Source organism: Notothenia coriiceps, unplaced genomic scaffold (genome assembly GCF_000735185.1).
Source record: "Notothenia coriiceps isolate Sejong01 unplaced genomic scaffold, NC01 NC01_scaffold00036395, whole genome shotgun sequence".
Taxonomy (NCBI): Eukaryota; Metazoa; Chordata; class Actinopteri; order Perciformes; family Nototheniidae; genus Notothenia; species Notothenia coriiceps.
The window spans coordinates 1165680-1179380 of NW_011369096.1; the positions used below are offsets into that span (position 1 = coordinate 1165680).

Sequence of the window (13701 nt, forward strand, 5' to 3'; positions counted from 1 at the left end):
TCTACCAGACTTGTTTGCGGTGTTTGTATAACTAAAATGGAGTGAAAGCAATCTTATTCTATCTTTACTGTTGGTAGTTTGAAATAAGGTAAGGACACTTAATTCCCGTAGACCAACTGTGTTATGTTTAGCATGCTTTTTGTTCTGTGTCGCAACTGTTTTAACTTTCCCTGTGTTAGCTATTTTAATAGCTATATTAACGTTCATTTCAAAACACTAGCAACCTGGTTTAAGGTGTAACGTTAGCAATGTTTTAACTTTAGTTACACTTTTAAGGTGATAATGTAATTATTATCTCGACTATAAGAAAACAGAAACCCTTACAGTATAACCACAAGGCATCCACCAGAAACTCACATGTGTATTTTCTATTTTGTAAATGTCAAGCTAGCTGAATGCTCTCTGTCTTCCTCAGCCATGTTAACTGAGGCTCGGGTTCCTGACCCCTTCACTCCAGGAAAACCGTGGAAGCCCCCCACCGCTGGGAAGGATATCAAAGTAAAAAAAAGAAAAAAAAAGAAAGAGCTTATCATAAATAATAACTTGTCCGTTTTTCCTGTGTACCAATGTGTTCAGTTTGAATAGTTTTAAAAATGTAGATTAATAATCCAGACTAATTTGACCAATTAAATTACCAGGCTTTAAATACATCAAGTAAATCAGCACCATACATTTTATTATCAGTGACTTTACAATTACTTTTTGGGTCACAATTTATGATCCAAATTTGAACAGATGGCATCAGATGACTACCAGAATAAAATAAAAATGCTTGATGATTTGATAACAGTAATCTTAGTAAAATACAGAAAATGTATATCCAATGGTCTAAGAATAACAATAGGACAATCATACAAAGCACTTTACCCAGCTGTTCCCAGGTCTGTACAGAAATGATTAATACAAAAACAGTTTGAATAGAAACAGCTTATCATCAATGAATAACATGTGGTCTGCTTTTCCTGTGTTCCAATATGTTAAGCTTTGTTTTTAATCCCCCCTTAAATAAGCAAAATGATCCATGATCAACAACAGCCTATACCTAAATCTGTTGTGTATTTTAAAGCCTGGTTCTCTGCCTATTTATTTAAACATTTACCTATGAGGATAAACAACCTGCTATTCAAGAGGCAATGGCAGAGAGAATGCCCCATACAAGCCCTTTATCATATATAATACAATTAACATAGGCCTACATCCTGAAACAGTTGCACTGGTGGGCACAGAACTGAAATACATTTGACTTAATCTTTGTATTATTTACCAGTTGCTCTGACATAATGACACACAATTATGTTCAGTAAGCATTTTGATTTAGAACTGGTCAATCCCATACTTTAATGTTAGCAAAACAAAATTGAGGCTGAATTACACATGCTTGGAAAAAGTGTGGGTTTTTTAAGATGTAGATATCGGATTTGAAAATATCCATTCAAACCCTGCAAAAAAAAAAAAAAAAATAGTTTGAATAATTTGTTATGTAGGTTGTCTTCGGCAATTTCTTTGAAAAATATTGATCTGTGTCTGCTCTCAAAACACGTCTTCTGCAACACCTCACCCAACAGGATCCAGGGAGTCACGAAATGCAGCGGGTTGGAAGGTACCAGCGACAAGAGTCCAGCCAAAGCAGCTCCGTCTTGGGGCTGGAAATGAAGCCAGAGCTGGTCTGGGAGGACTGGGACCTGGGAAGAGAGTTCACCAAGACATTAGTGTTAAAGAATGTTCATATCAGGCTTCAGAAGCTACACGTCAGGTATTAAAAAACACACACCAGTATGCATACACTCATATAGGTATTCTCATACACCCTCACACAATCTGGGTTATTTTCCATGCATTTACTTGCACCATTGTGTTAATTGCGCCATTGTCTTGCACAATTTGTATGTCTTTTGTATGTTGCACTGAGCCTGGGCTTGACTCTGTAGACATTGTGCATATGACAATAAAGCCTTGGGATCTTCTTGTTTATTTCAAGCAATGCTATGCACATTTGATGATTATGCCATCGCTTTTATATCCTATCTGTCCCCCCTCACAGACCTCCAGTGTCCAAGTTTTTCTCCACCTTGGTTCCCCATACCATCGTTATTAGCCCAGGGACTTCTTTCTCTGTGCCAATCAGCTTTAGACCACTCAAGAGGGTAACCCATCACAATCTTATACATAATTGTTAGGAATAATTGTAGAGTAATTTACCCCAGGGCTTACAAACTTGGGCTATCTTACTATTAGAAATGGTCAGATATAACTCAAATAATTGGGTAAGGGAGATCATAGGACCGTTTCAAAAGAAGGACCTGAGTAAATTCTAGATCTAGACCATCTTTTTTAATGATGAAGTTTTGTATACATGATGACACCACAAGAAGCACATTTGGCGGAAATAGATGATTAATTTTATCCATATAATATTGATATGACACAATCTACCTCTCTTGTTTCACGTGTTGTGTTTGTGTTTCTTTCCTACTGCCCTGCACAGTGTGAGTATGAGGACAGCATTGATTTTGAAAGTAAAGATGGCAGCAGCTTCCAAGTATGCCTCCGTGCCACCATTCCCTGCTGTGCCCTGGAGGTGCCTTACTCTGTGCTGCTGCCACTCTGTGCTGTCCGAAACACGTCATATACCACTTTCCTTCTCAAAAATGTCAGGTATGAAACCAATGCGAAGAAGAAAAAATAATGAATACAAGTTTTAAATAAATGTATTTGAATCTAATATGTGTGTGTTTATCTTCTTTTGTGTGTGCTTTTCTTCTTCCCACAGTAAACTCCAAACATGGTTCGAGTTGGATTGCACAGAACCGTTCCAGCTAAGCCCCGAGCAGGGGGTGTTGAAGCCCGGTCAGGAGTGTAACATCATGGTGGAGTTCCAACCACAAGAGGCCCTGGTGTACCAGCAACAGGTCGACTGCAGGTTTGGAGAAGAAGGGGACGAAGGGGACAAGGCAGAGAGCTGCTGCAATGTTCTGCTGCAGGGACTAGGTACTGTATGAACTGAGACAGGGCACATTGAGATTAATGACCCAGAGAAAGATTACCAATTAAATGATCAGGCTTTATAAACATAGGCGTTCACGTATACGAGTACCACAGACAATATGATATCTAAACAATTATATAGGTTGTTGTTGTGCATGTATATGGTCTGCAAGCGCTGAAATCCCATTTGTATCCTGCGACATAGTGACATCACTACAGTACGTAACACCCACACTTCTATTGGCTAGCAGTCCAACACATTGTACATGATAGGGGGCGGGACATCTCGAAGCGGTTGACCGATCACAACAGAGCCGGTCAGCTAACCAATCAGAACACACTGGGCTCTGGTTTCTGACAGAGGGTGAAAAGAGGTGCTGCAGCACAGGCAGTATGAGAAAATAAAGAGCTTTTTGAACATATGTGAACATTTCACAGAAGAACAAATATGAACCTGATAATGAAAATAATAGGACCCTTTAAATCTATATCATCTAAAAATGAATGATATGATCCTAGCTCAAGAAGTTAACCATATGAAACGATTAAACATGCTCTAAACTTGATTGCTGGTTTGTAACATTAGTTATATTAGTCAAGTTAGAAAAACATATATCCACTGGTCTAAAAATGACTGATAGGACCTTCAAACAAAGCACTTTAGCTACTTTCTACCCAGCTGTTCTCTTGTCTGCACAATGCAAACCTTAGAAGAGATGTCAGTCCTTGATTTGTCTTGATATACTGACATGATGTGGATTGAACCATACGGCAACAGGCTATATATTATTGTCAGATAAACTTTGTTGAAGAAAGCGATGAACCAATACTCTCTGACTTGTTCTTGTCTTTTCTTCCAGCTAAATTCCCATTTCTTCAACTGAAAAGTCCAGGAACCAAGGGTGAAAAAGAACAGTATCATCCAGAGCTGCACTTTGGCTCTGTTGCTGTCGGCAAAAGTTTACAGAAACACGTCGACATCTTCAACCCCTCCCCTGTGAGTAGTACGCAAAGATTCACCAAAGCAAAGCAGTGACACTCCCTCTAATCGCTCTTTTTGCCCCTTCTCCTACAGGTGACTGCAGGATTCTCTCTTTTATGTCTGTCCAATGGGTTGCCCCTGCAGAGGTCAGAGTTCAGCTGTGATGTGACCCAGGGCGAGGTGGCGCCCGGTGGATCGCTACGGGCTACAGTCACCTATAGTCCTGCTGTGGTGGATAGAGTCTCTGTGGATTACTTATCTCTAAAATATAGAGGGTTGGAGAATGTGACGCAACTCAAAATGATGGGAAACTGTTTAGGTAGGGGACACTCAGAAACACACTCTTATAGCCTATTGGGTACAACTACAGTTATTGTGTATAAGAAGTATTTCTCTTTGTAACTAGGTCCCAATGTGTCCCTGTCCTCCTCTGTGGTGGACTTTGGCTGTGTTGAGGAAGGAGGAGCAGTTGTACAGACATTGGAGCTGCTTAATTCCTCACACGTTGAAGCTCACTTCCAATGGGACTTGGACTGCAGTGGGAACAGTGTGTTCAGCTTCCAGCCAGCGAGTGGCGCTGTTCGCCCCCATAGCCGCACCACCTTGAGGGCGGTCTATAGGCCCAGGCAGACCATTGCTCACCACAGGAGAGTGGCATGTCTCATACTGCACAGGGTAGGAGTCAATATGCAGCTCACATTCAAACAGCTTCAATATTCATGATTTCTTCCTCATAACTCTTACTTCCCTTTCAGCAGCCAAATGTTTTTAAGCTATGCAACTCAGCATTATTATCCTATTAATAATAATACACCGCTGTATTTATGTAATAAACATGTTGCATAAGGTGGTACATTTTTGCACTTCTAATGTCTATATGAATATTTGTAATCTTTATTTTTTTTCTTCCTTTATGCGTCATGATACTTTAACATTTTGTTTTTGAATATATTTATATGTTTATTCTATTTTATTTTATCTCTTTATTTCACATATAAATACTTTTTTTTTTTTTTGTATCTTTCATTTTATTCCAAAATGGAGCAACTGTCCCGAAACAAGATATCCCCAAGGATAAATAAGTGTTCTGATTCTCCTCTCTCCGTAGGAGCCCTTGTTCCTGGACCTGATTGGTACCTGTCACTCAGAGCTGCATCAGCCAGCCGTACTGAAGCCTGAGCACCTGGTTCTCTACAAGCTGCACTGGTACCGCAGACACGACCCGGCAGACACACCCAGTGCCATGCTGCAGAATCAGGATGCAAGCATGGACCACCAGGAACTTCTCTCCCCTGCAGTGGAGGTGAGGCGTCTCAAAGAGAAGCAACCTGCTGATTGTTCTAGATTAAAAATAAATACATAATCAATTTCACCAAAGAATTGGCAAAATTGGGTTTCATGACAGTTGCTCTCGTAATAATATAATAATATATTATTATATAAACCCAAGAAGTTAAGTAAAAATGTGCTTTTAAATGGTAGAATAAAATAAAACTCAATCAAACTATTTATATGCACATAAGAAGTTAAAATAAAATATGCAATATAAAAACGGGAAAAGAACATTTAAATGACAATATTAGCATAAAAAAATATTTCAAAAAGACAAAGAACAACAATGATATTAACATAAGATTTTAAAATAATAATAAAAATATGCAATGAAAAGATCAAAATACATTAAAATAACACGAATATACACCCAATAAATTATTGCAAAAATGTGCATTAAAATGTAATGTAAATCAGATTAGAAATTATTTTTATAAACATAAGAAGTTAAACTACATATGTGCACATTGTACACTATATGACAACAATACGTACAAGTATGTCGTTTACAAAAATATGCAGCCATAGGTTTTCAATTGTGTATTTGAATATTTGTCTGTGTCATTTTGTATCAGTCTGTCCAGAAGCCAGACAGTGCTGGTGTTGTGTCCAGAGATCCCATGGAAGAATATTACCAATCCTGCTTGGGCTGCATGGACCCCCTCCCTTCCAGCTCTACTGCATCGCCCCCACATGTATCTGTGATGCCCAGAGAGCTACTGTTTACACACAAAACCTCCTCCTCTGTGTCTACTTCATCCACCTCCTCTCAGTTTGTCTCCATCACAAACCACACCAGGGGGAAACTCAGGTATCTGTGTTTTTTTGTCACGGAAGAGAACTCGACTACAATATCTGTTTTCTTGTTGAATCTGATATTTGTTTCACACTATTCCACTCTAGCCTGGTGTGGACTGCTGGAGAAGACTCTCCGTTCTCTGTCTCTCCCTCATCATGTGACCTGCCTCCTCTGAAGTCCACCTCATTCAGGGTCACCTACGACCCCAAGCAGCTGAGCACTCTGCACGGAGCTCAACTTGAATGCTTTGCATACTATAAGGTAAGGTTGTTTGATAATCAAGGGATGTCTTTCTTCTTTGAAAAAACAGCTCACATGTTTGTCCACTCAAAATGAGTCATCCTGTTTAAGGAAAAGAGAAGGGCCACATGTGAAAACATTTTGGACATTTGACCAAAAGTGAATATTGTACTTTAAACTGAGAAAATACGTAATTTCTTCCCAAAATTCGGAATGTTCTCTCAGCATTATCAGTTCAATCTCGGCACTAAAAAATAAAAATTACTCACATTTTCTTCCGCATGTGACCCTACGCCTCTGCCGTAGATAGGGGACTCATTTTGAATGGACAAACAAATTGAAATGTTTATTCTGAGAATAAAGTCAGAATTCTGAGAAAACATTCATTTTTTCTCAGTTTAAAGTTTAAAATTCACTTTTTTTTTACTAGGAATTAGGGCTTTATTCTCCATATCCTGACTTTGATATCAGAATGTTGACTTTAATCCCAGATCTAAAATAAAAAATCACTTTTGGTCGGATCTCCTATTTTTCTCTCCTCTCTTTGGTACTTGTCTGTTGAACGTAATGCTATAAAAGAATATCAAGACTGCACCTCAGCCGTAAATTGTACCTTTGCTTTTCTTGAGTTTGTATCTTCATGGTTGAATGCACATGTTGTTGCACATCTATTGTCTTCTTATCTGGTCCTGCAGGACAATCCTCCCCTAGAGGAGCGACTGCTGTGCCCCCCCTGGTGTGTGACTGTCAGAGTCATAGGCCACTCCTTTCAGCCGGGCAAAGAGCATTTCATCCCCAACTGCTCTCTGACGCCTTGTCAAGTGGTAAGCACGAGTAACATCAGAAACGTTACGACATGTCATTCTCTCTTTTTCGGAATCTCTCACTCATTTTAAAGTGACTTTCGCTCAATAAACAGAAAACAAATCAAGATGATATTTCTGCTTTATAGTTTCTTTAGTTCTTTTTTTTGGTTGTATTTGCCTCCGGACCTTACAATAACCTTGACCAATTTGTATATCAATATTATATTCACATTATACCTCATTGCATTTCACTTTTTACAAAAGCTGTTACTGCCTTTCATATTTGTTAAATGTATATATAGCATCCTATGTATATATTTTTTAGAAGTAGATTGGTCTATTGTAGTGTATATCCAAACTTCTTTTTTGTGTATTCTTTTAGATATATATCTGTCTACTGTTGATATGTATATTTGTACTGTTCATGTTTATTTCTTATTTTAAACTCATGTGCAATGCCTTGTTAACATGCTGCTGTAACAAAACAATCTCCCAATTTTTGATTAATAAAGCAAATCTAATGTAGTCTAATCTAATAACATTTAATCTATTCTATCTAATCTTGTTTAATCCAATGCATCGTTTCAACAAAAAGGTCCTGTCATAATAACACTTTCTTTAAAACCTTTGCAAATGACATTTTTCCATGGAAGTACACTAACATACTATACTTTGGTAACTGTCATTTTTTTTTCCCTTCAAGGCCTTTCCAACACTCAGTGTTCTTTCCTACCGAACGGTGCTCCTCCAGAATTGTGGAGACCTGCCCCTCACCTTCTGTCTGGACCCCAGCTCAAACCCCGCCTTGTCAGAATACGTATCTGTAGTTCCGACCTGTGGTTTCATCCCACCTGGGAACCACCAAATCCTCACCCTCAGAACAACTCCCACAGAAGAAAGCCCCAAAGTGAGGCTCAGTTGGCCCATTCAGCTTAATGTGGCTAACCACACAGAGGTACTACACTGCACAGGATGAAAGAGGACAAGGGAAAAAAAATTGTGACAATTTTTCAGGATCATTGTTATTGTTGTATTGGCCACGAAAGGCTAAAATGAACCACTAACATTAGTTCTAAAGGGGCCCTATTATGCTGAGTTTCAGGTTCATATTTGTATTGTGTGTCTCCACTCCGACATGTTTCCATGCTTTAATGTTCAAAAAGTGCTCTATTTTGCTCATACTGCAGCACCGCTTTTCACCCTCTGTCTATAACCAGAGCCCAGTCTGCTCTGATTGGTTAGCTGGCCGGCTCTGTTGTGATTGGTCAACCTCTTAGAGGTGTCCTACCCCCTTAGCCTATCCTGTACAATGTGTCGGAGAGCAAGCCAGCAGAAGCGAGTGTTTATTGGGGTATGCTCACATACACAATATTCACTTGGATGTTGAAGACAGTTGTAGAACAATACTGTCATGTCTTTTGGCTAGAAACGTTTTTGTATCGGCAACTTAATAATAATAATATATTTTATTTAAAGAGTGCTTTTAAAGGTAATCAAAGACACACAGATCCAGGTTAAAATGTATCAAAACATAATTAAAAAAACACACTTTTAATATAAAAATAAAAATGATCCTAGCAACCACAACAAAAAGTTCCCATCTGTCGATGAGATGAAACACCTCGATTTTCTTGACAAAACTATTTTTTTAACCTGTACTTAAATCACACAGGTACAACACAGGAAAGTAACCATGTTACACAGGTGATTTAATCTGTGCATCTGTCTCTGTGTCCCTTTAGGACTTGAACGTTGTCCTTTGGGTGGATAAGGTGAGTGTGTCTCTGAAAGAAGGCAACAGTTTATATTTCCAGCCTACAGCGGTGGGCTCTCGAATACAGCGCACCGTTGACATACGAAATCTCTGCAGCCAACCTCTACGGTTTGTGGCCATAACGGTTGTTTTTCCTGTGACATTTTTGTAATTTTTCAGAGTCTAATTGTAGTTTGGGGCATCATTAATCTTTTCTACAGCTGGCTCTCTGTGATTGTCCTTTCATGATAGATTCCAGTGGAGCATTCCAGAGCCAGACCAGGAGCTTATCTCTGTTGAACCAGATGCTGGAGAACTGCATCCCAATGAAAAATCAGTGAGAAACTGAATCAGACATACAATTATGCAAGAAGAGACTGTGTAACGGATTTTCTTTGGGGATAATATATTTTTTTTACATACACCCGGAAGATTTTGACATCCTCCTGGAATTTTTTAAGAGGCCCTTTTTATGCTCATTTCCAGGTTCATATTTGTATTTTGTCCCTCGACCGTGACATGCTTACATGCTTTAATGTTCAAAAAGTTCTTTATTTTTCTCATACTGCCTGTGCTGCAGCACCTCTTTTCACCCTCTGTCTGAAACCAGAGCCCAGTCTGCTCTGATCGTTGGCTGGCCGGCTCTGTTCTGATTGGTCAACCACTTACAGATGTGCCGCCCCTAACCTCTAGTTTCCACCGGGTCCGTCCGTGTTGCGTTACGGCTGCGCCGCGGCGTCCGCGAGGATCGCAGCCACTCTAGTCAATCGGTGCTATTCCACCAGACGCGCCGCGTTACGGCTCAGAAGCGTCCCAGAAGCGTCTCGTCGCTGGGCTCCGCTCGAAATAGGATTGAAGTCTATTTTTCGACGCGACGCAGGCGGTAATGTCGGGCAGGCAGGAAGTGGAACGTTCAGAGCACATAGCATATAGCATATACACACACACAAACTAATTTTGCAGACCCTATCCCTCCGTAGTCTTTCAAGTAGGAGGAGAAATGCCAGCGTTCTCCTCCGGTTTACAGGCACTGTGTAAATATATACATAGAATAATTATGATGATGAATGAAGTGTGGGAAACTCCATCTGGAGGGAACTTTGGGATTTTAGTCTTTGCAGACCATTGACATGCACAGAAACCTATACAGCACACTTCAAGAAAGGGAAAACCCCCAAAATATAATAGGGCCCCCTTAAATATGCTCACATTGTTCCTATTTTGTAATTTTATTATGTTCTTTATTGTATACACATTACTTCTTTTGCATGTCTGTCCATCCTGGGTGAATGATCGCTCCTGTGTTGCTCTCTCAAAGATTTCTTTAAATCTCTCCATCAATGTGTTTTTTTTGGGGGTAGTGTTTCCCTATTCGCTGCAAGGTTATATTAACATAGGGTGTTGTATGCTGTGTACACACTGTAAAGCCTCCTGAAACAAATTTAAAATGTGTAATATTGTGCTTTATAAATGACATTTGATTGATTAATTGTTTTTAACTGTGAATTTACAGGTCCAGACATGGTCCTTCAGCCCACTGGAAGAAAAAACATACACACTGAAACCCACTTTCACCTTCTGGTCAATGCAGACTACTGGATGTAATAAGTCACAACTTACCCTTGTAGTGGTGGGGACGGGCTCAAAAGGCTTCATAGAGGTGGGACTGTCAGTGTGGTTGGGTGTATGCATGTACTGGAACTGTATGTGAATTTTCAAGAAATAGCCATAAAAAGCTGTGTGTATTTCTCTTCCTACACAGGCAGAGAAAGCTGTTCTGGATGTTGGGGAGGCTCTGGTTGGAAGCTACCGGTCGATTCAGGTTCCTCTGGTGAACAACAGCCCCTGTACCGTCTCCTTTTGTCTCTCTGTGCAACAGACGCTTCTGGACGAGGAACTTAGTTATGACCCCGAGACTGAGCCAAATGGTATTCTATTTCGTGATGGGTTTGCTGTTCTTCCCTTAATGTATTTACATGATATTGATCAGCTCTCAGCAGAGTATTTGATTTTAGCATGTGTAATGGTCAGTAGGGAAAATGAATGGTGTAAATTAAATATTTCCCTCCATTAAGGTAACTTGCAAGTACAAATGTGATCAGTTGGTGAAGTCTCATTTGTTTCATCTTCTTTGTTTTGACTTGAGAGGATTTGCCATGCTTATCTTTTTATGTTTTTTGTATGTTGTTGTAAAACTCATTTTGGCCACAATAGCTGATTTGCACCACCAAGATTTAAAGCATTTATGTTTTCTTTCATGTAAATGTCAAGCTCTCAATGCACTTCAAACACACACTACATATAATGTATGCTAGAAAGTTATGTAGTATTACTGTCATGTATCTTTCTTTTTCTATAAATATATTTTTATCAGTGCTAGTCTCAAGCTTTTAGTCCTATTCAGATCATGGCTTACTAGATCACTTAATCCTCTTGTGAGTTTAAATAAGTATAACAAAAATAACACTTGATCTGACAGGTGTAAAATAGTGCCGAAGTAAAATTACCCTGGCAAAACACACATAAAAAAAACTATGAGCGAGTGATGAGAGTGAAATGAATAACACATACAGGTGTAGTAGTTGGAACAGTGCTGCATCTAGCTGTGTCCTGTCTGCCCTTTAGCCCTGAAGATGGACTGTGCAATGGGAACCATTGCTTCACGCTCCAAGATGCTGCTCCGATCCACCGTCAGGCCAAACAGACGAGCCCAGTACCTGTGGACCATCAGCTACCAGACGCTGAACGCCAGTGGTAGATAAGAAGAAATCTGTTTACAATTATTTGCTGCTGCCTTTTATTGAATTGTACTGCACTGTTACATTTATTCCATTTTCATTTCATTTTTTACCTGTTAAATTCAATTTGAGCTTGTATATCATTGTTTTTAATGTGCTTTAATACACTTTGAATTGCCTTAGAAACCTGCCTATACTTGCCATTTCATTTTATATTACGTGACACTTATTGCTCCTTTCTGTTCTATATCTGTCTCAGGTTTGGCTTCATCCCCTCTTCAAGCTGTGTGTGAAGTGCGAGCTAAGGGTGTGTTTCCCACTCTGCGGGTGATTGATGTGTGCAGTGGTGGCAGTGTGGGCAGACTCAGCAAGGGGCACCTCTGGAAACTATTCTCACTGGACCGCCTCAATGAGCTCATGCTGTCCAACCCCTGCCCCGCTGAACTCACTCACAGAACGCCTATCAGACACAGGTGAGGAAAAGCATTATGGCTCTCAATGTAAGACCTTAATACGTGAAGAAAAATAACACTCCCTCCCAGAAAAGCTCACCACTGAATGCTCACAATTTGATATCGGCAGCAAGTATAGAACCATACGAGCTAAGCTTTGGAAAAATAACATGATTTGTCATCATGTTACTGTACAATAAATTAAAAAACCCTCTGATTTCTCTTACCACTTTGTCATGCATTTCTTTATTACAACACCAGACCTGTATTTGTTTTATTCCTCCTCTAAAATACAAGTATACACTAGTATTTTAAACTCGTGATTTCTTATGATTTATTTAATATAATTGGTTTGATTAACACAATTACATTTTTGATTTGTAATTGATTCACTCCACTTAAAAGAATATGTAAATTGTATTTTTCAAAACATTCAATAATTTTCAGGATTTTAACCCTTTAAATGCCTGTTTCATTATTTGAATTATTTCATTATTTATGACAAAAAACACAAAAAATGATTTTTTTTCAATACAATAATTAGTAAAGGCATGGAACTTTGGTGGTTATTAGAGTCTTGGATGTGTCAAAGATTAGCAACAACATTTATTTGACTGCATTATTACTTTTTACGTAGTGTCAGATACTACCTCTGGACCCCTTGGTGGCAAAAATGTACACACCGATAATAACTTCTATTAAATCATCATACATCAATATTTCTTTCTACTTTTTGTTTCATGAATCACATAAACAACTTCTAACGTACTCAAAACTGCCAACAATTCAATCATTTTCAGGAATTTAACCCTTTAAATGCCTGTTTAATTATTTTTATTATTTTGTTTATCTAAAAAATGCCTCATTGACTTCCATTCAGACCACATTTTTTGATCTCACTGCCATTGCAGTATAAAACCATGCATTTTGTAATGTCAGCATTTCATTGAGAAGACAAGTAGTGATATTTGATATTTCTACTCTATTCCAACAGATTACACAATTTTCCCACTGTAGGCCGATGCATGAAATTCTTACATTTTTGCCAGTTATATTATGGAGCCGTGTGACTACCAGGGGGCCCCGAGAGTGGTGTGTGTGTGTGTGTATGTATGTGTGTGTGTGTGTGTGTGTGTATATGTGTGTGTGTGTGTGTGTGTGTGTGTGTGTATGTGTGTGTGTGTGTGTGTGTGTGTGTGTGTGTGTGTGTGTGTGTGTGTGTGTGTGTGTGTGTGTGTGTGTGTGTGTGTGTGTGTGTATATATGTGTGCGTATATATGTGTTCGTATATATGTGTGTGTGTGTGTGTGTATATATGTGTGTGTATATATGTGTGTGTGTGTATATATGTGTGTGTGTGTGTGTGTGTGTGTGTGTGTGTGTGTGTGTGTGTGTGTGTGTGTGTGTGTGTGTGTGTGTGTGTGTGTGTGTGTGTATGTGTGTGTGTGTGTGTGTGTGTGTGTGTGTGTGTGTGTGTGTGTGTGTATGTGTGTGTGTCATTTCCAGCAGCAGACCAGCAGGTCCTGCAGCATGTGACCTGGTGCTCTCTCAGGTGATAGAACAACAATTTTGTAGGCCTGTGCACAACCAGCACACACCTCTCCTCCCTCTCTCT

The 13701-nt window shown here is 39.3% G+C and overlaps 1 protein-coding gene across 1 annotated transcript; it reads left to right on the forward strand.

The window, feature by feature from the left end:
- cfap65 (cilia and flagella associated protein 65) lies at nucleotides 1–12112 on the forward strand. Its single transcript, XM_010792243.1, has 20 exons — nucleotides 1–88; nucleotides 416–498; nucleotides 1566–1753; nucleotides 2042–2144; nucleotides 2486–2655; nucleotides 2771–2988; nucleotides 3846–3982; nucleotides 4061–4286; nucleotides 4374–4642; nucleotides 5076–5270; nucleotides 5875–6110; nucleotides 6203–6359; nucleotides 7034–7162; nucleotides 7848–8099; nucleotides 8887–9026; nucleotides 9150–9234; nucleotides 10411–10557; nucleotides 10660–10825; nucleotides 11523–11651; nucleotides 11895–12112. Exons 2-20 carry the CDS (start codon nucleotides 418–420, stop codon nucleotides 12110–12112), a joined length of 3246 nt encoding a protein of 1081 aa, XP_010790545.1. The 5' UTR covers nucleotides 1–88; nucleotides 416–417.
- Nucleotides 12113–13701: the final 1589 nt, after the last annotated feature.

Bases quoted from the DNA above. Each gene is read 5' to 3' on its own strand.
- cfap65 (XM_010792243.1), top strand. From the start codon at position 418: ATGTTAACTGAGGCTCGGGTTCCTGACCCCTTCACTCCAGGAAAACCG. The intron at 499-1,565 runs GTAAAAAAAAGA...CTCACCCAACAG, and splicing joins CCGCTGGGAAGGATATCAAA to GATCCAGGGAGTCACGAAAT. The intron at 10,826-11,522 runs GTATTCTATTTC...TCTGCCCTTTAG, and splicing joins CCCCGAGACTGAGCCAAATG to CCCTGAAGATGGACTGTGCA.